This window comes from Mugil cephalus, chromosome 1 (genome assembly GCF_022458985.1).
Source record: "Mugil cephalus isolate CIBA_MC_2020 chromosome 1, CIBA_Mcephalus_1.1, whole genome shotgun sequence".
Classification (NCBI taxonomy): domain Eukaryota; kingdom Metazoa; phylum Chordata; class Actinopteri; order Mugiliformes; family Mugilidae; genus Mugil; species Mugil cephalus.
In genome coordinates this window covers 36685939-36708344 of record NC_061770.1, presented here as the reverse complement: position 1 = coordinate 36708344, position 22406 = coordinate 36685939, and the positions used below count along the sequence as shown (strand labels likewise).

The following is a 22406-nucleotide window of genomic DNA, read 5'->3' as shown; positions in this document are numbered from 1 at the left end:
TTTGAACTTTGCCCATCAAAAATATCATCAAAATCAAACTCTGTTATTCCTGATGCAGCATCACTGTTTGACTCACATATGCATTTCATATTTCTAGCTGACACATTGACCATCATCAATTTCTTAAGAAAAGTCCATGGAAGGTCTGATTTACATGTGGCAGGTTTATCAGTAATTGTCTTCTCATCAATCTGAAGTATTTCACTGATTGACAGCTTTTCTTTGTAGTGCTGCTCCAAATCAAGATCCTCCAAAATACTCTTCAGATGTGTCTCTGTGGATATATATTAAAAAAAGTGTTATCAAAAGAGCTGTTTTAATGTTCTAAAGCATGGATCCGTACTTGAATGCTCCCTGTGTTTTTTTTTAATCTAGTAGAAATGGGTGTCCCTGTTTTTACTTGTACACATGAATATTGATACAGTTAAGAAATATTCTTCTAGACTAGCTTCCCATTAGCTCCCACTATATTAAGTTTTTAATCTACTTTTACGTAACAAGTGGATAATTATCTGTACTTCAAACTAGAAAGTTATTTTCTTCACCTTTATACATTCCTGCCACTGTTCATGTTCCTAAACCAAGTGAAAAAGAAGAAAGAAGAAGAAGCCGACATGGCTGTAAATCTGACCTAGTAGCCATATTAGCGAACCACAGGCTCACTCTGTTCTTCGACCTTAAAACATCATTTCAGGAACTGGATTAGAAGCTGGATGAATTTCAAGCAACTGTTCAAAGTCACCACAACAGGCCGATTGCCTGGGAGCAGGCCAAGGCCTTGCCCTGTTTTCACCACTTCACTAACAAGGAACTTCTCATTTGTGACGCCAGGAGGAGAAGCACACTATCATATATTATAAGGGTCACACATTCAGGAGCTATGAAAACTATTCTCCAGAGGTTGTGAACCTGAAGAGGGAGTACAGTTTGTTGTCTTCTTTCTACAAAATAGGACTGAACTTTTATCTAATGTACCTGACGAGGCTCTGCATCACATAGGTTGACGACTTACATGTATAGCTGAAATCAACAAATCATGATAAGAGCAGGGAACTGGAAGTCTATCAGATAGTTAGGGAAGGTGTATTTTTAGTTACAGCAGCTAGTTTCACTTTAGGGGCTGGGAAAGGGTTAATTTCATACCAAGAGAGACAATGTTGTCCAATCACAATTTCTGTAAACAAAAATACAAATCTTTGTAAAGTCATTAGAATACAATTTTTTTTTTTTTTTTCCACTATAGTGGACATTGAACATCTGACATAATAAAAAAATAAATACCTGCCATAAATAATTCAATAAATAGCTAAATACATGACATGAATGCTATTTATTTATCCATTTTTTTATTTTTTGTCGATGGACTTCACATGCACAACGAAATGTTATTCAGATAAGGGGGCTGTCCACAGTGGCTGAACCATCTCCTATTAGTTGATCGATGAACGCACAGATCGACTGCAAATGCCTTGCTGTTCACAGCCAGCCACTGGCATAGCCAGAAAAAAGACATTGGATGTGCACCAGCAAATACTGGGTGTGCCAAATTTATTTTCAACAGTGTTACACCTCCACAAACATTCAAAAGAATGTAACTCTCCAATACAACATAATTCACACAAAACATATCCGCATGTTGTGTGCGTTCTCATCAGTAACAGTTAACGGTAGTTCGCAGCAGGTCTAAACATTCACCAGTGACGTGTGATGTATCCACATTACGCATGATCAGCAAAGCTATTTAACCATCTGAACACAACTATTGGACTTGCACTGCGCAGTTCTCAATTTAAAGGGCAAGACAGTGTGGCTTGGCCTTCAACACATTTATTATTTCATCAGAGTCCAGTTTCTCCGCGAGCTCTTTTTTAGACATGAGCAACGACATGCTATTCAGTCTTTCTGTGAGCATTGTAGCTCTGCTGGTGGATATAATCCTGTTTACAACTGAAAACAGGCGCTCCACAGAGCAACGTGTAACAGGCAGTGATATCAGAATACGCAGTAAACAGTTCATGTTGGGAAAAACATATTTGTCACATGTGTCCAAGACTTCAATAATGGACGGGAACTGATGTCCCCTTGCCACTTTCCGTTTGATTAGTTGCACAAACACAGTCAATTCAGCGACCTCCAAACCAAGTCCGTAATGCCTGCTCGGTGTGCGCAATGATTTTGAACTCCACCTAATATCTGTGGAGAGCACAAGCTCCAGACGGGGTGCGTCAGGCTGAAGTTCTTCTTGGATTTGTAGAAATCATGCATGTCTGTTGGCTCCAGTCATGAAATGATGCAGTGAATTCACAACATCAAATGCTGTCCACACCGGCCACAGTGGGAGACACTTTTGACGCTGTTGAAAGCACCAGATTCAGGCAGTGGGAGTGGCAGTGTACATACACTGCATGAGGAAAAGATTTTTTGAGCTGCACCTGCACTCCAGATTTCCCACCGGACATAACTGTTGCCCTGTCAAAATTGAAACCTACACACAGTTCAGGATCTAGCTGCAGTGGTTCCAGTATTTCTGGTGATGCCAGATGATGTCATGTCATCTGTTGCGACAAATCCGACAGCTCTCTCTCTCAGGTTACCGTTATACACATACCTAAAGCAGACGGCAACAAGTTGATTTAATAGTGCTATAATAATGTTCAATCATGGGTAGCTAACTAGGGCTAATTCATGTTTAGTGCTAGTTATGAAAATTATGCTATGAAAGTTAAATCTATGAAACTTTAAAAATCATGTATTCAAACACAGATGTAGATTACAGCTGACATTATGAATGCTGAAATAAGCGTAGTGTGACTGGTGTATCACTGACACTGAATGAGAGTTTTTCCTTCAGGCTGCTCTGGAGGTTTCAGGACAGTTTTTGTAAAGTGTCTTGAGAGAATTTGTATTGTTAATGTCACTATGTAAATAAAATTGAAATGAACTGAATTGACTAGTGTATTTTATACAGGGTGGCACAGACAGAACGACTGTATCCATCTCTAACTAGTAAAATATTTCTCATGTCATATACAATAACATTATGTTTTTTGTTGGTTCAGAATAAGTGTGCTATGCTATATGATACAGGTGCAGCCAGGATCACTTGGAGCTTCTGTTGAATTCAATCAGAGCCTCAGGATTCATAATAATAATAAATACAATGAATTCTACAAATATATTTAATCATTTTTATGTGCTGTATGTTTTGTATGTGTTTTCCCTACCAAGGGAATGGAACAGTAATCCATCTGCACACCTGTTCCAGTCCATCTTCCACCGTCTGATGGTTTGGTGTCAGTAAAGAAAGACGTGGCCATACAGGATGACACTTAGTCCCTGCCCTGTCTGGAGTGGACATGTCCTCTGTCCTCTGACAACATTTAAGCTCCAAGGCACTGAGGATGTTTTCTTCCTCAGGGAACACACACCGTTCCACTGATAACCATCATTCAAACTTGTTGTCATTGGTTATGTCCATGTTCCTTAAAATAAGGCTTCACCACATCACCAACTCACCTCTCTCACATTGCAGAGTGGCAGGTAAAGAAATATGCTATTCAAAACCGTCCTCTTTCAATGATTCAGTGGGCTCAAAGCCTTTCACCGAGGAATGGTAAGATAGGAGAAATTATTAGGTTACATAAAAATAAATAAGACTGATTAGATAAGATAAAATAAGAAAGATAGACTGTAGATAGAATATATATCGCATATTAATATTTTTTTCAGTTTGTTACAGATAACAATGCAAGTGTATATATGCATTATATATTATTTTATATTGGTGTGAATAACTTAATGTTACAGATGTATTTTATGTATTTCAAATATCTTTGTGTTATATGTATATCTGTTATAGTGATAACACTATCTGTGTTTATATGGACCATGCTGGTTTGAAACAAAGTTTCAGAGAAGCAGATATTATTTCTTCTATTTTTAACTAAGTAAAAGAACTGAATAGTAGTGTTTCTTTGTATGTGTGTGTGTGTTATGTCATTGTTATGCCTACTGTCTGTGTGCAAAGTATGAAAATATTCGTTCTCAAAGCAAAGAAAACTGCAGGAAAATCGTTTGAGAATCCTGTGAGTCCTGGTCACATTGATTACATTTAAACAGGTGAGTAAATGGAGCATGGCGTCGTACTCCGACACAAGCGCTGACCCTGAGATACTGGGTGTTCGACTGTGTGGCAGACAGACATGGTCAAGTGATGTACCTCTTCCTCCAAATACCTGAGGAACAATGGTTGTGCCGATGCACTGCACCATCTCAAATCAAATTACCTGGCTGGCTGTGAAAAGACATGTGCAGTCGATCTGTGCATTCATCGATCAAACAGTAGGAGATAGTTCAGCCAGTGTGGACAGCCCCCTCATCTGAATAACATTTCGTTTTACATGTGAAGTCATGTGTCGTTTAAGAAATAAATGGATAAATATTCATTAATACACAGGATGGGATGTGAGGCAAAACTCCTAGAAGCCCAGTCCAACTGGAGAACCAACCAGCAGATCAGCGGTCAGCTACTAGCTAGCCTAGCCAGCAGCAGTAGGTAATAGAGATGATGGGATGTGCAACTACACTTCAACCAAACATCTCTTCCTTCTGCCAATGTCAGAACTAAGATACAACCAGACACCAGCTACGTAGCCTCGTCCACAGCAGGAGGTAATGAGAGGTGGTGGGACATGCGACTACATTTCAACCAACACCGCTCCCTTTTGCTAGGATCAGAAATAAAACACTATTAGATACCAGCTAACTAGCCTAGCCACAGAAGTAAAACACTAGAAAACACCAGCTAATTAGCTTAGCCACCAGCAGTAGGTAAGAAATGATGGGACATGCGACTATACTTCAAACAATATCCCTCCCCTCTGCCAAGATCAGAAGTAACACACAAGAAAACGCCAGCTTACAAGCCTAGCCAACAACAGTAGGCAGTATGCGGCACATCATTCATGTTTTCAAGTGGTGACACTCATCCGACAAAACTTTTTGAATGAAACAGTATTCATGTGGCCTATTGTTCCACTTGATAAGTAATATCTCTGTTCCCCAATATTCCTCACTAATTAGAAATGAACTTATTTGCTGGTCCCAGATTCAGGGTGGCAGTATTTATATATAAGATATATATGAGATAGATTTTTATAAGATAACTAACTATTTAAAAATGTTTATGTTTAACTTTGACTTACTTGTTGTGGCAGATGTCTCAGTTGGGCTGCTTCTTCTTGCATTTTTGAGTAGTGCACAAACATGGAGGGAGTAACACACCCCTGGCCTCAAATTGTTGAAGGTCACACTGTTTGTATCTGTGTTCAGCTCCTGCACAGTTTCTCCTTCACTGCAACAAGTCACATTGTAGCTCTCCACTTCACCAGCAGGAGTGTCCCACTGCAGAGACACTGACTCACTGCTGATACTGGAAACTGTTACTGATGCAGGAGGAACAGGCTCTGTGAGAAGATTAATTAAATAATTTCTTTAAAAATGTTTTTCTTTACCCCACACAAACCTTTGAAACCAATACATCACTGTAGAAGGACATATGTGTTTGGCTGAGTTCAGGGACCGGTGACTTTACCTGTACAGGCAGATATAGAGGTCACTGTGCTTTTAACTCCATTTTCTGCTATCCTTGTGATGCTGAAGGTATACTCAGTCCCAGGATTCAGTCCTACAATATCTAAAGGGCTGCAGTCTTCCAGGTCCACACTGCCTCCTTGTGTCTTACAGGTATAATCTACATGAAGTTTATACCTGACAGAGGAACCAGTGGATGCCAAGCCAAGAGAAACTGTGTCAACACCTTCTACTGGTGGAGGAACATCTGTCAAAACAGAAGAGAAATGATGTTCAGATGAACTTTTCATGTAGCTCACACTGATGAGTACAATACCTGTCTGACTCTCTTATAAGATGGTGTCACCTCCAAAAGTATGGTCTGCAATGGTGAGTTGGAAAACAACAAGAATTTATAGCATCAGTAAAGAGCAGTGGAACTATTCTTGAACCTTGGGGGATACCTTAAATAAAACATATCGATATAGCAGCACATTTTTATTCTTTGATACTAGAGCAAACTAAATTGAATCATCATGAGATCCTTATTTAGAGTAATGCTTTGGAATAAAACTCACATAGTGGTTTCAAAGGGATTCATAGGGTCAGTGATGCAGAAAGACTGTGTCTGTCAGGATTTGTGTAGGTTTTAAAGAAAGGACCTAAATGCAGGACAAAGGATGAGGCAGGGGATTCGGGGAAAACGGTATTTAATAGAGAGACACTGAGGCTCCGAGGCCTGTTTCACTATTGAAGCAGATTGGTTCGAAACACTGCGTCGAGACTTGTATCACATCTCTGTGATCACATGACCGATGACGTTTGAAGCGTCATACGTCACGTCACAATGAAACGCCGGAATTGGGTGACTGCAATTCAGTCAAGGGAGACGAAAAATGCCCGGTTTTCCCTCTCTGCTTAATAGAGTTACAAGAGAAATAATGGAGAATTATACCATTGAGCAGATCTTGTTCAGAAATAAAAAGTTGTTGGAAAAAAAATGTTGCACAGCCACAAACACATCCCACAAGCACAATTCTCTCATGCACATTTTTTTCCACTAAGGAAGTCCTTCAGAATCATTCCCCAAAAAAGTATCTCTACAGTTTAATTGTTTAACTTGACTCTTTCCACACCATCTGTTAAATGAAAACCATTTTCTCTTAATGACAATCAGCAAAAGGAGTATCATCCAAATCCAGGGATGTCCTTCTTATCATTACCATTGTAAATGGTTTCTAATGAAATTTCTTGTCATGTCTCCAAAACACTAATGTTGAAATACTTCTTATCTCACTTCGCAGCAAAAATAATTGATATCTAAATCAAGTTTCAAGCAATAAGTCACATTTCAAAATGTTGACACAGTTACTTAAGAGTGACTTGATTGATGTGTGGATTGTTTGAAAGTTTGTAGCTGCTATAAATGCAGCTGGCCACTAGATGTCACTGGTAGGGTCTGTCTTTAAAGCTTCAAAGCTTCGACTCTCTTTTCGGTAGAAACAGGAAGAAGCCCGAGAAGCTTTACAAGGCTTCATCTGCCCATCTCTAGTATTTAATAATTTTAAAAAAGGCACCGTAGAGGGCAGGTACAGGGAACAAAGGGAAAGCAGGGCTATAAAATCACACGAGGGCTGAGGGATGACAAGACACAGGTGAGACAAATCAGGGCAATGACACCAGGAGAAACCAATGAGCCACGAAGAAACACAACAGACAGGAAATCAAGAAACTTAACAAAATAAAAGAGGAAACTCAAAACAAGACACAAAACCATGACAGTGCCATCAATGGACAAGTCTCACATGTCTCAGGAACGAGTGGACCAAAGTTCAAGTTCCCAGCTCCATGAGTTTTTTTACGGAACTATTCATTTAAGATTCCCTATTTTTTCACAAATTTTCGAGTCTTTTATAGGGACTCCTGTGATACTTTTGTTTTTATGAGACGTTTTATAATAAAACTACTTCAGTTTACCATTTATTGTTGGACTTTAATATATTTTAAAGAGAAGTATTTTTTTTTTTTTTGTCAGGTATATGTTGGCTGACATATACAAAACATTGTTGTGGAATGATGGTGTTACTAATTATAACATTCTTGTTCACTGTGAAATACACCACAAATGAACTCAATCATTCTACTGTTAATATAGGCTAATAATGTCACAGACAGGATGTCCATAATGAAGTTAATACAAAATTAGTGAGGGCACCATCAAGGTGAAATGGTTTAGTCCTTTAATCTGCTAAGCGTGATGCCCAAGTTATCTTCCTTTGTAGAAATGCTGAATCCTGCTGTGGCTGCGGAGGATGAGGCCCTCTTTACAGACCGTGTACATGTGTGTTAATGAACTCGCAATGATTAGTGTCAGTTGTGTTTTTTCCTTCTGCCTTTTTATTCAATTTTTGGTGGGGTGAGGTCTCTCTTAAATTCTGCTCTTACCCAAGTGAAAAGTACCTAAATATTGATGAATGCCACAGACGCTTTTCAAGTTTGTACATACTCACTGTTCTTTTTACTTTTCTTTATTTATAACTTCATTATTTATAACCTGGCCTCAAATTTACGAGGCCATACCCTGACTTTAATCTTCAGCATTGAAAACAATATTTGGCATTGTAATAAAAGTTGTCCATCTTTTTACGATTTCTTTTTCACTCTCACTGGTTTTCTGTTTCTATATAGTGTAATTAGTTTCAGTGTGGGGCTGAGACCAATGTTGCTAATTTATTATCACAGAGAGCAGCATAAAAATGACAATAAAAGGAAATCTTGGTCTGAATAAAAACAATGTTTGCTCTTGGTTGGGTTTTTATTTTTTGAGTGCTACTCACACAAACTACTGGAGAATGATCAGTATAATACAGCACAAGGACCCAAAAACCAGAATAATTATTATTATTAATTTGGTAAATAATTTATCCTGCTCTGTAACGCTTTATGGTCATATTCTGTTAATTTTTGACCTCACATAATGTTGTGGCACAGTCAGGATGATTCGGCTCAAAGTGAATGAATTCAAGCAAAATCAACCACTTGAAAATGAAGTCTGATTTCCTCACCAACAGAATTTCCTTTGAACTTTGGCCCTTCCTCGATTTACCAGTGAACGCTGCTATTCATTCAGTTGCAGGGTGTCACTCTCACCAGAAGATGGCGCCATCTTCCCTCCCAAACTCCCTCATAGTTATGACTAACATGTGACAGCACATTAGGCTTCTGTTTGGACTCCCAGATGTAAAGTGATATTACTTCTGTGTGTGGGTCATGGGTGGAAGGAGACTTAATGCAGCTTCATTTCTGTGTTGTTTTCACTTACTTATATCTGCAGCTTTCAGGTTTGTGTCCGTTGTCTCGTGCACAATGTCTCCCTCCCTGCATGTGGTCACAATGTATCTCTCCAGTTCACCAGCAGGACTTTCCAAAAGAGACACTAACTCACTGCTGATATTATACACTGTCCTCGTCACATGAGGGCAAGGATCTGGATTAAGAAGAATGGTAATAATTACAGTTGAGCTGAAACGACTATCCGGTATGGATCGAGCACTTTTGCCGAGAACGAGTATTATACGAGTAATACGAGTCAATAGCTGTGTTCGGATTGAATGAAAAGCCTCATTGGTTATCTGACTGTGTGTGCGTTCTGTGATAGGCGCAGCGCAGCGCAGCGCCGCGCCCCTCCCCTACACACATACTCATGTGTTACTGTGTCCCGCTCTGCTGACTCTGACACACAACAGCTCTCTGTCTCTGAGGTTCGCGGTCTTTTCCGTTAGAGTTTCTTCAGCTTCCGGATTGTTTTTACTCCAGTTTGTACTTACTTATCAACCAGTGGAGTTCTGGTAAACGTGGGTTCGTTCGGACGTGGCGCAGATTAATGCGAGTCGCGTTGCGTAACTGCCTGTGGAGATTTTTTTCTTTTTTTTTTTTTTTAACCGTCGGCTGGCTCTGACTTTTTTTTTTTTTTTTTTTTTAAATCACGCAGTGTCTGACACTTTGTTGTTGTATTTCATTAAAAAGTACAGGTAGCAATGTTACAAATTTACAAATTAAGCTATTCTCGCTCACCCCTGGTGATAATAATCATGATTTAACTTAAAGCTACATGACGCATCATATTGAACTGTCTGCTGAAACATCTCCTAAAGTTGACCTTTACCTCCTGTATCAGTCTGTTGATGATCATCCTCACAGACAGAACATGCTGCTGGAAGATCCTCTACTTCCTCATGGGAAAGGTTAACTAAGAAGTCTTCATCACTGATCTCCTTTTGATAAATGAGAGTAAAATATAAATATGAACATGAACCCATACACAGTTTGTCAAGAAGGCTGTATTTGCATTCCTAAACATATTAGTTTACCTCCATCGTGGGTGTAGACTTGGTCAATTCAGTTTACTCCAGATTATTCAGGCACGTTCTCTCTGAAAGAAATGAGACTAGTCTGAATTAGAAGGACCAAAATCACACTGGTTGCAGGAAAGTCAATGCATTAGAAAATGATGGCCCTTTTGTAGGAAAGTTAAAGCTGGATTTTTAGTTTGTTTCATGAGCCATCAGAACTAAACATTTAACATAGAAGTCAAACAGCTTGTTTCAGCTAAGACACATCTGCAATGTTTTGTGAGTGATGTGTGTGTGACCACATTTGGGCAACATGTGGGTTCATTGGCTTGTTACCTTATTCACATCACTTTAATTTTCTCAAATATTAAAACAATGAATAAAAACAACTCACCTTTGTAGAAGAGTTCTGGCCATTATATTCTGTCTTCAGTAAGTTGATTTAAATGTCTTATCTCTCTCTTCACCGGATGCAACAATGAAGTTTTGCAGCCCAGACCGTTACTTTTATTTCCGAGGTGATCAACCTTTCACTTTTGTTTTTGATCAGATGCTTTCTCAGACACTTGTCATGTTCAGGAAATCCCCTGATGGGAGAAAGAAATATACCCTTACATGGCTACGTGCACGATGTGGTTTCCCCTCCTCATGTCTCAGATAGTCAAGAGCCAGTGGTGAAGCTATGAGACCTGCAGGGTAGATTTCAGAAGTCATCATTGACACTTGACAAATCTGCTAATCATTTGTCCCAAACCTACAAACCAACAACTTAATTCATGTGGCTTTATGTTCATTTATTTTATCAGTTTGGCTCCTCTTTATTTTTACACAGCTCAGGCATCAGTCCGGTCCAGAATCAGCTTCAAAAAGACAGTTAGTGACCCATCATGAACCATTTCACACTGTAAATGTTAAGATGTGTGGTTTGTATATTTTTTTCCTTTTCCCCTGTCAGTCTCGCTCTCAGGTGGCCAGGGCTGACCTACTTCTGTCTTGTTTCCGGTTTCACACACCTGCAGCTTATCCAAGCCGATTGCACCCGTGGAACATAAGAGACTGGCTTCTTCACCGCATCATTGTAGACCACACTGTGGTAACGCTTGGCTCTTTGACTTTTGCGTCAACAACCTTTTTTCAACTTTTTTTATGTTTGTTTTTTTGTTTGATCTGCTTACCTCTCATCTGTTCCCTTTTGGTTCAGCCAAGCTGTAAAGCCAAAACCGCTTGCTAACGTTGTTAGCTAACAGCTAACCAATGTTAGCTCTGTAAGCTAACATTAGTAGAGGAAGAAACACATCTCTGCTTACTTTAAATTACAGTAAAAAGTTAGCTTGAAATTAAATTTGAATCAAGTATTTAAAAACAACTAGCTGACATTAGTTTTTCATGGAGTCTTCTGAAGCCACTTGATGTCGTTAATTCCAAATTACATCAAGAGTCTACAGTAAGTTATTTTACTTGTTCATTTCAACAACAATGTAAAACTTAAAAAAACTTAAAAACTTAATTCCTTCCTTAAAGTCCAGTCTCCCACTTTTTCCAATTTCTTCTTTTGTGGAGGAGTTGGTTGGTTGGTGGGATTTACCCAGAATTCATTACATCAGGCATCAGTTTGAGCAAATTTCATAGAAAAATTTGTTGATCCACTTGCTTCTTGTTAATGGGAAAAAAATAATCAAAATGACTTGTATTTTGAACAAATGTAAACACATTTAAAACATGATATATTAATGTCAAGATACAAACTTTTATTGTTATTATCACAGGCTTAATTATGTTTCATATACTTAGATTGTCTGTTCAGTGCAACAGACTATACTGAGTTATGGAAATTATCGTTTCTTCTACAATTAACAGTGTTTTTAATTATGACCTACTTAATATTTGCTAAAGTAAACGATCATTTCTAAGTTCATAAAAATGAAGTTGTTCACATTATTTAAAAGAAATCTTTACGTGTTATGTGCTTAATTATCAAAATTATGAACATAGTTGTCCCAATTAGATGTTTACATTATTATTAATAATAATACATCAGTTTTATATAGCGCTTCATCAGAGACACTCGAAGACGCTTTACATTTTATACATTATTCATCATCCATTTGCCCGAGGACACAACAGATTGGAGACTAGAGATCCAACCATCAACCTTTCAGTTACTGGACGACCTGAGCTACTGCTGCCCATTAGCTTAGTTGAGTTTTTGATCATGCAGTAAAGACGAAGGAACACGTGTCCTGAACAACATTGATGGAAAGCACATTTCAGAGTGAGTATAATTTCATTCATGAATAATTATCCTGGTGTATTTGGGAACATTCTCAGTTGTGTTATGACTGACAGTGGACTGGGCTGAGTTGTCCATCTTGACTGATACATTATTAAAAACACTGATTGCAGAAGATAATTCCTGTCACTCAATATAGGTTGTTGGTTAAAAGTCATTTCATGAGAAGTTGTCAGACCTCAAAAAGACTAATGGAACTAGAACTAGAATAAACTAATGGGTTGAGCCACAAGATTTCTTTTTAGAGTGGCACTGAGACTTGAGGAATTAAAATACTGAGTCATCAGGTCAGTTTTATTAAGTCACCAGAACTTGAACACATCAAGTATTATTTGTAACTTTACTGTAGCTTGTAGTTAACAAGCCACAAATGTCACATACATTTTGATTCTATAGATTTTAGATTTGTGTAACCATGACGTTGAGGCGTTCTTCTCATTGTCCTTCATCACAGTCTCTCCTGGCAGCATGGTTGACCTCAGTAGTTGGATATTGTGGTAAAATGATGGAGGGATAAATGACACAAACAATATGAGCTATGTTATAATGAGGAGGGTTACAGGATGTAAATTCACAGCCTTTGGAGAAACTGTCACTGTAATGACACAGACACACACACTTTACACTCACTAAGCATTTTATTAGGAACACAATTACACAGGCAGCTCATGTAATATACGATGTACAGTGATTAGCATTAACTCTAAAGAGAAGAGGTTCAGTTCACTGTTACACTCTGATCAAGTTTGTTAAATAGTGGAGACACACTGAGCCTCGTTGTTCACACACTGGCTCTAGATATCACTGCTACCAGACAAACTAAGACTACATGCACATCACTGAGGTTTTAAAAACCCTGTGTCATATTGATAGTGCATTCAAGCGCATGACTAATGCTCCATAATGTCAAACATGCACAAAAACAATGATACACACTCCAAAGAAAAAACAACAAAAAAAAACAACACCTGACTTAAAGTGCAGAAAAATGTTAACTGTTTGATAAATGAGGTGAAGAGATTTCCATGATGTTTTTATGAACATCAAAAGCATCGCAGCGTACTGCATATAACGGTATATGTGATCATACATAGCTGTTCATAATTCTAACGCAGCACTGATTTTCTCAGCTACAAGTCATGCGCACAATCATATTTAGTTTGTTTTCCATACAGAGTTCTCCTCAGTGCTTTTAGCACATACAGTAACTTGTCTAATATCAACGTAAATTCCTTGTCAACAATCTCCTCATGTGGTATTATACAGACTAAGTGAGGTTTGAGAAAAATAAATTAAATATTTAATATGAGATACAGCACAGAAACAAAGATAAAATGAAAAGAAAGGTTCCATATCATATTTGTTTCATGAAAAGAAGAAACAGCTCTGATCAGCTACATACATGTTTGAATAATGACATGAATCATTAAATCACTTGAAGAAACTCTTTCCTGAAATGCAAACTCAGGTAATGAAAACAAACTTCAGTAAATCTCGGGTATTTCTCTATTGAAAGTCATGGTGGTTAAATATCTGAGTGAACTGACTTGAACCTTATCTATAGTGAAGTTATTTGGGAGGTTCCTTTATATTATAGAGAAAAACATGAGGACAAATGTTCACTGGTTAGAATCACTTGATGCTAAATGACTCTTTGAGACTTTGTTTTGCCTTCTCTGGTGTGATATTATTCCAGGTGGATGGAATATCAGCAGGTTGTGCTTCATATTCTTCAGCAAACTCCTTGTTGTACTTTGTCATCACATATTTCCAGTAGTCTGATGCCTGAAGGCTCACATCTGGACGAATATCCCAGTCTGGGAAGATTTCATGGTAACGCTTGTAAGGGTGCCATTCATTTTTTGTAGCACTGCAGCGAAAACGAGCGTCACTGGTCACCAATGATGAGCATATGTCAGTGACAAGTTTTTCTGATTTATTCCACTTGTATCTTCCCAGACCCTCTGGCCGATGCAGTGAAGTAAATGCTTCGTATGGTCTTTTCCTCCTGCCTCACAAGGAGTTTTACAGAATGGACACTGTTTGCCACATCCAATCACTCTGGTGAAGAGTTCATTCTGGGGCTGCACATGGAGATGTTGTAGTTTCGTTTTGATGTTTGATTCTTTAAACTTTTCTCTAAGAGCTTCTGCCATGTCCTTCACAGACACTATGAGCCAGTCAGCAAACTGTTCGCAGTTGGCATTGTTCAGGATCATGAAAGCACCAACAGCATCCTGGGAAATGACCAGTTTATCTCCAAGTTCTTTGCAGATTCTTTCAACAAATGTCTTCATGTCGCCACTCTTTCCTGCTTTGGCCTTTTTGATGGCGTCATTTATGCTGCTGATACTTGACTGAAGATGTCGCTCCTCAAACTCAAGTGTTGCAGAGCAGCTTGAAAAACACTCTTCTGTCTGTTCAAGTATTCTTTTCTTTATGAAACTCTCATAAGAACGGTTGTATCTCAAATAGTCTTCAACTCTGTTCTTTGAAAGCAAATCCAGTAAAAGTGAATACTGGAAAGACATCCTTGTGCTGAACTGCTCTTGTTTCAGCATTTCATCAATGATATTAGGACCCAGAGAACGATTGACAAAGGCCTCAACTGCAGGCTTCAGGCATTGGTCCGTGAATTCTTGTGCCTTCTTCTGACACTGGTCTCGTTCATGGAACACATCTTTGAAATCAGCACAATATTTTGCTTTGCTTTTCATCAGGCATCTATAGGGGTCATTTACTTGTATAAAATCATCATGCATCTTCTGAAACTTCCTGGCTGCAAATCCAGAGATGTGCTGTTTTAGAGAGACTTCAAACTCCACGTCTATCTTAACATCTGGATTGTTTTTCAGACTCTCATCGATGATGTGTAGGATCTCCTGGATGTAAGTATCATGGTAATTGGTCTTTCTGTTCAGTTTTTCATCCACAGACAGAGTGCAATCACCTATGATGTTGTCAGCCATGTTTTGTACAACCTTGATGTGATCTTTAAGATTGAACAACTTTCTCAGTGTCTGTTTAAATCGGTTGTAGTATCCTTCAGCTGTATATTTAAAAGGCTCCAGTCCACACTCTCTCAGGTTTTTCTGACTCAACAATTCACTTGCGTGACCTCCCCTATGTGACAGATTTGATCTGAGGCAGTGAACTACTCTAGTGAAGACATCAGTGGCCTTAAGTTTATTAAAAGACAGTTTCTCCAGTGTTTCCTTCCACGTCTCATCAAATCTTTTGTCCAGCTGTTTGTCTGTCATCTGGACTTTTCTCTTTCGACATTCATCAATTAAAGCATGCACTGCTTTTTCAATTTCTTTCCTATGATTCTTCTTGATCCTGTCGAGTTCTGTCATTCCAGTTTTGATGTCAGCTGCTGCTGTCAGCTGATCAACTACAGATCTCTCCATTTCTCGTCGAAGGCTCTTTATACTGTTTGAGAAGTCCTCTTTGTATCCTTCAACCAGATAGACGTGACCTTCTGTTTGCTTGAAGTACTCTGACAGATTGTCGTGAAGCTTTTTCTCCCATGTAGACAGCTCTGTGGAGGCTTCAGTTTTCAAACTACAGTGAACCCTCGCTATAATGCGGTTCACCTTTCGCGGCTTCGCTGTTTCACGGATTTTTTTGTGCAGTTTTTTTATGCTTTTTTTTTTACAGTGCATTGTGTTCTGCATCCTGATTGGCTAAGGGACTGTAGACCAATGTCAACAGTCTCCGTGCCTCCTCTCTGTACAGCCTGCCAAATTTACGTTTGCAAATTTTCTCCATGACAAAACCCACAATGTTGACAAAACGTTCTGCGCCCAAAAGGCAGAGGAAGATGCTAACTATCGCAGAAAAAGTTAAACTTCTGGACATGCTGAAGGAAGGTAGAAGCTATGCGGCTGTAGGACGCCATTACGGAATAAATAAATCTTCGGTTCGATCCGAAAACAAGGAGGAAAATAACATAAGGACAACTGCAGCGATAAGTTTTAACAAGGAGATTTTTATATCTTTAACAAATGCTTGGGCCTGAAAACAGGTTTTGATCGTTGGTTTCCATTCCATAGTATTGTATTGTATTGTATAATAATTGTAAAAAAAAAAAAAAATAAAGCTGACTACTTCACAGATTTCACCTATCGCGGGTTCTTTTTGGAACGTAACCCCCGCAATAAATGAGGGTTCACTGTATTTCATTGTATAATAACTGTAAAAAAATAAAGGTTTCTACTTCACGGATTTCGCCTATCGCGGGTTCTTTTTGGAACGTAACCCCCGCAATAAATGAGGGTTCACTGTAGTGAGAAAATCGCTCATGTTGGATACCTGAGAGTTATCTGCAACTGTACCGAAATTGGAAATTCTCGTTTCTGTATTTGTCACCCAGGTATACATTTCCTTTTTACATTCCCATTCCCATTTGTTGTATTCTGTGCAGAGCTTCATGTATGCATCAGCGACCAGGCTGTTTCTGAAACTGAAGATGAAGTTTTCATGCTTCACTGCATTCCACAGGCTCTTCACCCACTCTTCAAACTCATCAATGTTATTGGTAGATGACTGACAATCTCCCAGTAGCTTGATGATGTTCTTCTTGAGCTCATATACAGCCTCACTGTATCCTGCATTGACTGGTGCCATTGGTGGGTTTCCATTCCAGAGTCCAGGTATGTACCAGTTCCCCGTGTCTGGACAGTACTCCATCACATCAGTGAAGCTCTTGTTCTCCTCTTTCCGTTCCATTTTTGCTGCTGCCTGGGTCATCTCATTCAGCTGTTGCAAGAGCAGTTTCCTGTCTCGTAAGTTCTTCTCATGGGCGGAAACATCCGACACGTTCTGGTGAACAAACTGACATTTAGGCTTTTTACCCACCTCCTTCATCCTGTGAAAAGCATGCACAACTATTTGGAGGATGTCCTTCATTTCTACTAAATTCTCCATTGAAATATTAATAATGGTGACATCACTCAGCCCTACAACAAGTGTTGCAAGCTCATTGTCATGCTCATAACTGTTGTCCAGCTGTGCCAGCTCTGGGGACTTTAAGCCCTCAGTGTCAATGATCACCATGAAGTCACATTTGAGAAGTTTCTTAGCGTCTTCATTGATTCTGATGAGCAACATGAAAGCACCTCGAGTGCATCGACCACTGCTGACTGCAAACTGCACTCCAAACATGGTATTAAGGAGAGTGGACTTTCCTGTGCTCTGAACTCCAAGAACTGTGACAACTCGTATCTTGTTCTTTGAAGACACCAAGACATTGAGCTGAGAGAGAACAGCACTCACCCATCTGAGAGGTATGTTGGATGCATCTCCATCTACCAGCTCAAGGGGAAATCCATCAAGCAACAGTTCAACACAGAGTTTGGGTAAATACTGTAACTGTTGCTGTTGCTGTTGAGGTTGATGTTGATGTGATGGGTCTGTCTCTTGAAGAGAAAGTGAAGCCTCATAGATCTGACCCATTTCATGGAAGAGTGCTCAGTCCCCAGTGAGCTGTGAGAAAGCTGTTTGTCTATTTTCTTAATCTCCTCTTTGTTTTTAGGATTATTGCATTTTTCTTTGTACCGCTCCCTGAGTCCAGACAGTTTTTCACGAGACACGTTATCAAGGTTCATTCGGATCCATTTCAGAAATCTTGGATTTCTTCAGTGATAGCATCTGCATTTTTCTTTCCATTCTTGCACTCTGAAGCATCTTCATCAACCAAAATCCCAAGTTCATGGGCAATGTCAGCCATCTGCTCTATTCGCATCTTCGTTTGTGAATTCTCAACTACATCACTGACTGCCTTCCTCAAACTTTTGACAAAGTCTGCATAATTTTTCTGTTTTGTCTTAAGAATGATGTTGTTCTTAGTCAAGCCCAACTGAGCTGCTACCTTTCTTAGAGCCTCTAAGCTGAAGTTTTTCCCATTGTGGTTACCCACCAAGAAGATCTGTGCCTTGCCAGTTCGGTTCGTCAGCAGATTGCACCCAGAGTCTAAATTGTCAAAGAAGACAAAAACTGCTGCAGATGTGTGACACAGAAATGAATATTGGGTTTTAAATGAAGCAATGTCCCCACGAAGGTTAGCAACAGCCACAGGCTCACTGAAAATGTCCATGTTATTGTTTCCTCCAGGAAGATACCAAGTAATTTCAGTCAGTCCATTGGATATTCTTCTTGGACTGTCTCCACCCTCCATGTTGTGGTGAACAAAAGTGTCGTGGTATTGGTGAGAATTGCTCAGGAGCTTGTTGAGGATCTCAGACTTAGACAAGGTGCACTCACCCAGTCTCACAAAAGAAACCATGGGAAGTTCAGAAAGAACAATTCTCTCTTCAATGAAGCCCTTGGAGTCTGAGAGAGACTGAGGTCTGTACTTCTTAACAATGTCTCTCATGGCCCACAGCATAAGTGTACACTGCTGTGTGTCACTATTAGGAAGCAGCAGAGGCACAGAGAACTGACACATAGACATCTTGAGAGTCATTTCCTGCTGCACAAAACCATCAGAGCATAGAAAGAGAGCAGTGATTAAGTCAAGGGGGTTTAGCATGTTTGAACTTTGCTCATCAAAAATAGCATTATCATCAAAATCAAACTGTGTAACCTCAGATGCCGCCTCACAGTTTGACTCACTTGCAAATGTACAATTCACATTCCTTGCTGACACATTAACCATCATCAATTTCTTTAGAAAATGCCACGCAAGGTCTGTTTTGGACATGGCAGGTTGTTCATCAGTGATGGTCTTCTCATCAATCTGAAGCATTCTGTTGAGTGTTAGTTTGTCTCTGTAATAATGGTCCAACCCCATATCTTCCAATAACATCTCCAGGTGTGTCTCTGTGGATATTAAGACACGTGTTATTTCTTAGCAAAAACAAGATCACAAAGTTAGTTATTCATTCGTTATCTTAGATTTGCAATTCCAAAAACTGTACATTCCAGCAGCAGAATCTCATCCCATGTCTGAAACATGGGGGTGGGTGGTAATATCCTTATTTAAACCAAAAAAGAACACCTCAGAACCTCATAACTGAAGCAGTTCTGGATGGAGTAACGGACTAAAATTCTTTCCAGCCGTTACAGACGACTGATCACCAGTTACTAGAAATGTTTAGTTGCTGTCAGTACTGCACAAGAGGGTCATATATACTGAAAACAAGGGATCAGATACTTTCTAACAAATGATTTATTTTATTTTACTTTTAGCCTTTATTTCAGCCTTATAAAATGCTATATGGAATAATCTAAAGTACACTAAAACTATACCACTGAACATTTACCATATTCTGTAATCCACCACATATAAAATAAATACTCAAATGCAACTTTAATCCAACAGAATCCTTTTAATTGTCAATAATTACTACACTGAAGTGACTTCAGTACAACACGACTATTCAAAACTAATTTTATATACTGCCATATCTACTTTTTATATTTGATGTGGACTTGCCATCATCTCTACTCTGATTTGTGTATAACTTGCAGAGCTGACTGTAAAAATTTTGTTAAAAACGCAACAAAGTATAAATATAGAAAGAATTCACCAGAAAACTGAATATCAGCTGTAGCAGTGCTACTTTGTAATTTTTAAATCCAAATCTTGGAGTCAACACTTCTCTCATTCAGTGATACAGGAGATGTCTCAACAGTGCACCGTTTCACACAGAGCGCCACACGAGTTGAGATCTGTCAATCTAAGCTTCCTGTGTGCAGTAGGCCACGCCCATATCGCTGCTGAGCCAATCACAAGGCCACACATTTGCTGACTCTGTCAGGTTTCCTGCAACCGGCCAAGAGAAATATTTGTATTCGAATAAAATTCAAAATAGGTATACATATCCATGAGTTACACTTCTAATTTAGGATATGTAATTGTAAAACACCCAATTCTCAACATTTTTCCGTTTGCAGGATATTAGTTACATGATGATACATGATGCATGTTAAAGGGAATCACATCCTTTGGAAAGATTTAATGTAGCACCTTGTAGATTTCATCACCTTTCATTTTAAACACTTCAACTGTGATTAGTTTTTGCATGTTACATCAAATCATATATATGTGTATATACACTATATATACACACATAATTACATGGAGATTTGAACTTTCACTAAAGCATGTATTTCTTTTACTTACTTGGGTGTGCAAATGTGACATCAGGCGAGCTCATACTGTGCTCCATTTCTTCAGGATCTTGGAAGGAGTTTTGTTGCCCAGCACCAACAGGAGCGTCCATGTGAGGAGACACTAGATATAATAACATAAATATAAATAAATAAGTAGCTCATACACGTTATATAATGGTAGTAGGCAGTAAAAGTCAAATCATATCAAGTCAAGTTTATTTTATCATAAAAATGATCTCTTTTTAGAGACAGTATTTTACAACAGAATTTACAACTTCAACATTTTACAACACTTTTCCTCTGTTTTCAGTTTCTCAGTGTCTCATAACAGTTTCCAAAGACTATCGTAATCATGTTTTTTGTCAACGGTTTTACGTGTTCGTGCTTTCTGATTGTTAGCTAAGCAGTGACTTTGAAGCCAAGACTTGACATAGACATCTGGTTTGAACATTTTGAGTGGAGGGCCAACACACATGATAAAAAGCAAGGCAGACATGCTGCTACCTCCTCTCTCTGTCTTTCCACTACGAAAACAACAAAATAAAGAATTTGCCTAATTTCCACTGACATAATGAGCTTTAGTAGGTGGCCGACCTATGTATGAATTTAAAAAAAAGGGTCTAAACTCAACATGAAGAATAATCAAACCTGTTCCTTCTCCTCCTGTTCCTTCTCCTCTTGATCCTTCTCCTCTTGATCTTCCTTCCAAGAAGAAATAATGTGAAGAAAACAACATCATAGGGTTTGATAAAATGAGCAGACATGTCATGCTAATAAGTTTTAGAAATGATTAAAAGCACACGAACTTGCTCTTGGATAAGAGGCAGCATGTACAGTATATAGATTATCACATTTATCATATTCACTCTCTTTAATTAGGGGCTACGGGGCTTCGCCTGAGGCCTAGCCCCTACAGTTACGAAACTTTGATGCTCAGGTGCTTTGATGTGTTCCCTCCATGCTTAATAGCCTTACAAGAGAAATAATGGAGAATTATACCATTGAGCAGATCTTGTTCAGAAATAAAAAAGTTGTGGGAAAAAAAATGTTGCACAGCCACAAACACATCCCACAAGCACAATTCTCTCATGCACTTTTTCTTCCACTAAGGAAGTCCTTCAGAATCATTCCCCAAAAAAGTATCTCTACAGTTTAATTGTTTAATTTGACTCTTTCACACCATGTGTTAAATGAAAACCATTTTCTCTTAATGACAATCAGCAAAAGGAGTATCATCCAAATCCAGGGATGTCCTTCTTATCATTACCGTTGTAAATGGTTTCTAATGAAATTTCTTGTCATGTCTCGAAAACACTAATGTTGAAATACTTCTTATCTCACTTCGCAGCAGAAATAATTGATATCTAAATCAAGTTTCAAGCAATAAGTCACATTTCAAAATGTTGACACAGTTACTTAAGAGTGACTTGATTGATGTGTGGATTGTTTGAAAGTTTATAGCTGCTATAAATGCAGCTGGCCACTAGATGTCACTGGTAGGGTCTGTCTTTAAAGCTTCAAAGCTTCGACTCTCTTTTCGGTAGAAAAGCCCCAGAAGCTTCATCTGCCCATCTCTAGTATTTAATAATAATAAAAAAAAGGCACCGCAGAGGGCAGGTACATGGAACAGAATACAACGACACGACAGGGAACAAAGGGAAAGCAGGGCTATAAAATCACACGAGGGCTGAGGGATGACAAGACACAGGTGAGACAAATCAGGGCAATGACACCAGGAGAAACCAATGAGCCACGAAGAAACACAACAGACAGGAAATCAAGAAACTAAACAAAATAAAAGAGGAAACTTAAAACAAGACACAAAACCATGACAGTGCCATCAATGGACAAGTCTCACATGTCTCAGGAACGAGTGGACCAAAGTTCAAGTTCCCAGCTCCATGAGTTTTTTTATAGAACTATTCATTTGAGATTCCCTAATTTTTCACAAATTTTCGAGTCTTTTATAGGGACTCCTGTGATACTTTTGTTTTTATGAGACATTTTATAATAAAACTTCTTCAGTTTACCATTTATTGTTGGACTTTAATATATTTTAATGAGAAGTATTTTTT

At 38.7% G+C, this 22406-nt stretch overlaps 3 protein-coding genes and 1 pseudogene across 4 annotated transcripts in view; all 4 read right to left on the bottom strand.

Annotated features, from left to right (window-relative positions):
* LOC125007161 (interferon-induced very large GTPase 1-like) overlaps nt 1–10396 on the bottom strand; it is a 60359-nt gene extending 49963 nt beyond the window's left edge. The window contains exons 1-6 of one of the 2 annotated variants that reach the window (XM_047583790.1): nt 10318–10395; nt 9942–10003; nt 9737–9845; nt 8894–9058; nt 5594–5839; nt 5205–5465 (exon numbers count right to left, since the gene is read on the bottom strand). In XM_047583790.1, the coding sequence (XP_047439746.1) occupies nt 5205–5465; nt 5594–5839; nt 8894–9058; nt 9737–9845; nt 9942–9947 (787 nt within the window). In that variant the 5' untranslated portion in view covers nt 9948–10003; nt 10318–10395. Of the gene's footprint in view, nt 1–5204; nt 5466–5593; nt 5840–8893; nt 9059–9736; nt 10004–10317 lie in introns of both variants that reach the window. The other variant, XM_047583799.1, reaches the window with a different exon arrangement.
* A 3105-nt stretch (nt 10397–13501) lies between these two features.
* LOC125017362 lies at nt 13502–15923 on the bottom strand (annotated as a pseudogene).
* A 311-nt stretch (nt 15924–16234) lies between these two features.
* On the bottom strand, nt 16235–17739 carry LOC125017367 (interferon-induced very large GTPase 1-like). Its single transcript, XM_047600410.1, has one exon. It carries the CDS (start codon nt 17668–17670, stop codon nt 16447–16449), a length of 1224 nt encoding a protein of 407 aa, XP_047456366.1. The 5' UTR covers nt 17671–17739; the 3' UTR covers nt 16235–16446.
* Nucleotides 17740–17833: 94 nt separating this feature from the next.
* Nucleotides 17834–21011, bottom strand: LOC125007339 (up-regulator of cell proliferation-like). The gene is made up of 3 exons (XM_047584131.1): nt 20980–21011; nt 20342–20452; nt 17834–19035 (listed from the first exon to the last, which is right to left on the bottom strand). The coding sequence occupies exons 2-3, from the start codon at nt 20439–20441 to the stop codon at nt 17834–17836; spliced, it is 1302 nt and encodes a 433-aa protein (XP_047440087.1). The 5' UTR covers nt 20442–20452; nt 20980–21011.
* Between the last annotated feature and the right edge of the window lie 1395 nt (nt 21012–22406).

Excerpts from the sequence above, each read along its gene's own strand:
- LOC125017367 (XM_047600410.1), bottom strand. The coding sequence starts at position 17,670 with ATGGGTCAGATCTATGAGGCTTCACTTTCTCTTCAAGAGACAGACCCA.
- LOC125007339 (XM_047584131.1), bottom strand. The coding sequence starts at position 20,441 with ATGGACGCTCCTGTTGGTGCTGGGCAACAAAACTCCTTCCAAGATCCT. Across the intron at positions 19,036-20,341 it reads TGTCACATTTGCACACCCAA|AGACACACCTGGAGATGTTA; the intron begins GTAAGTAAAAGA and ends TAATATCCACAG.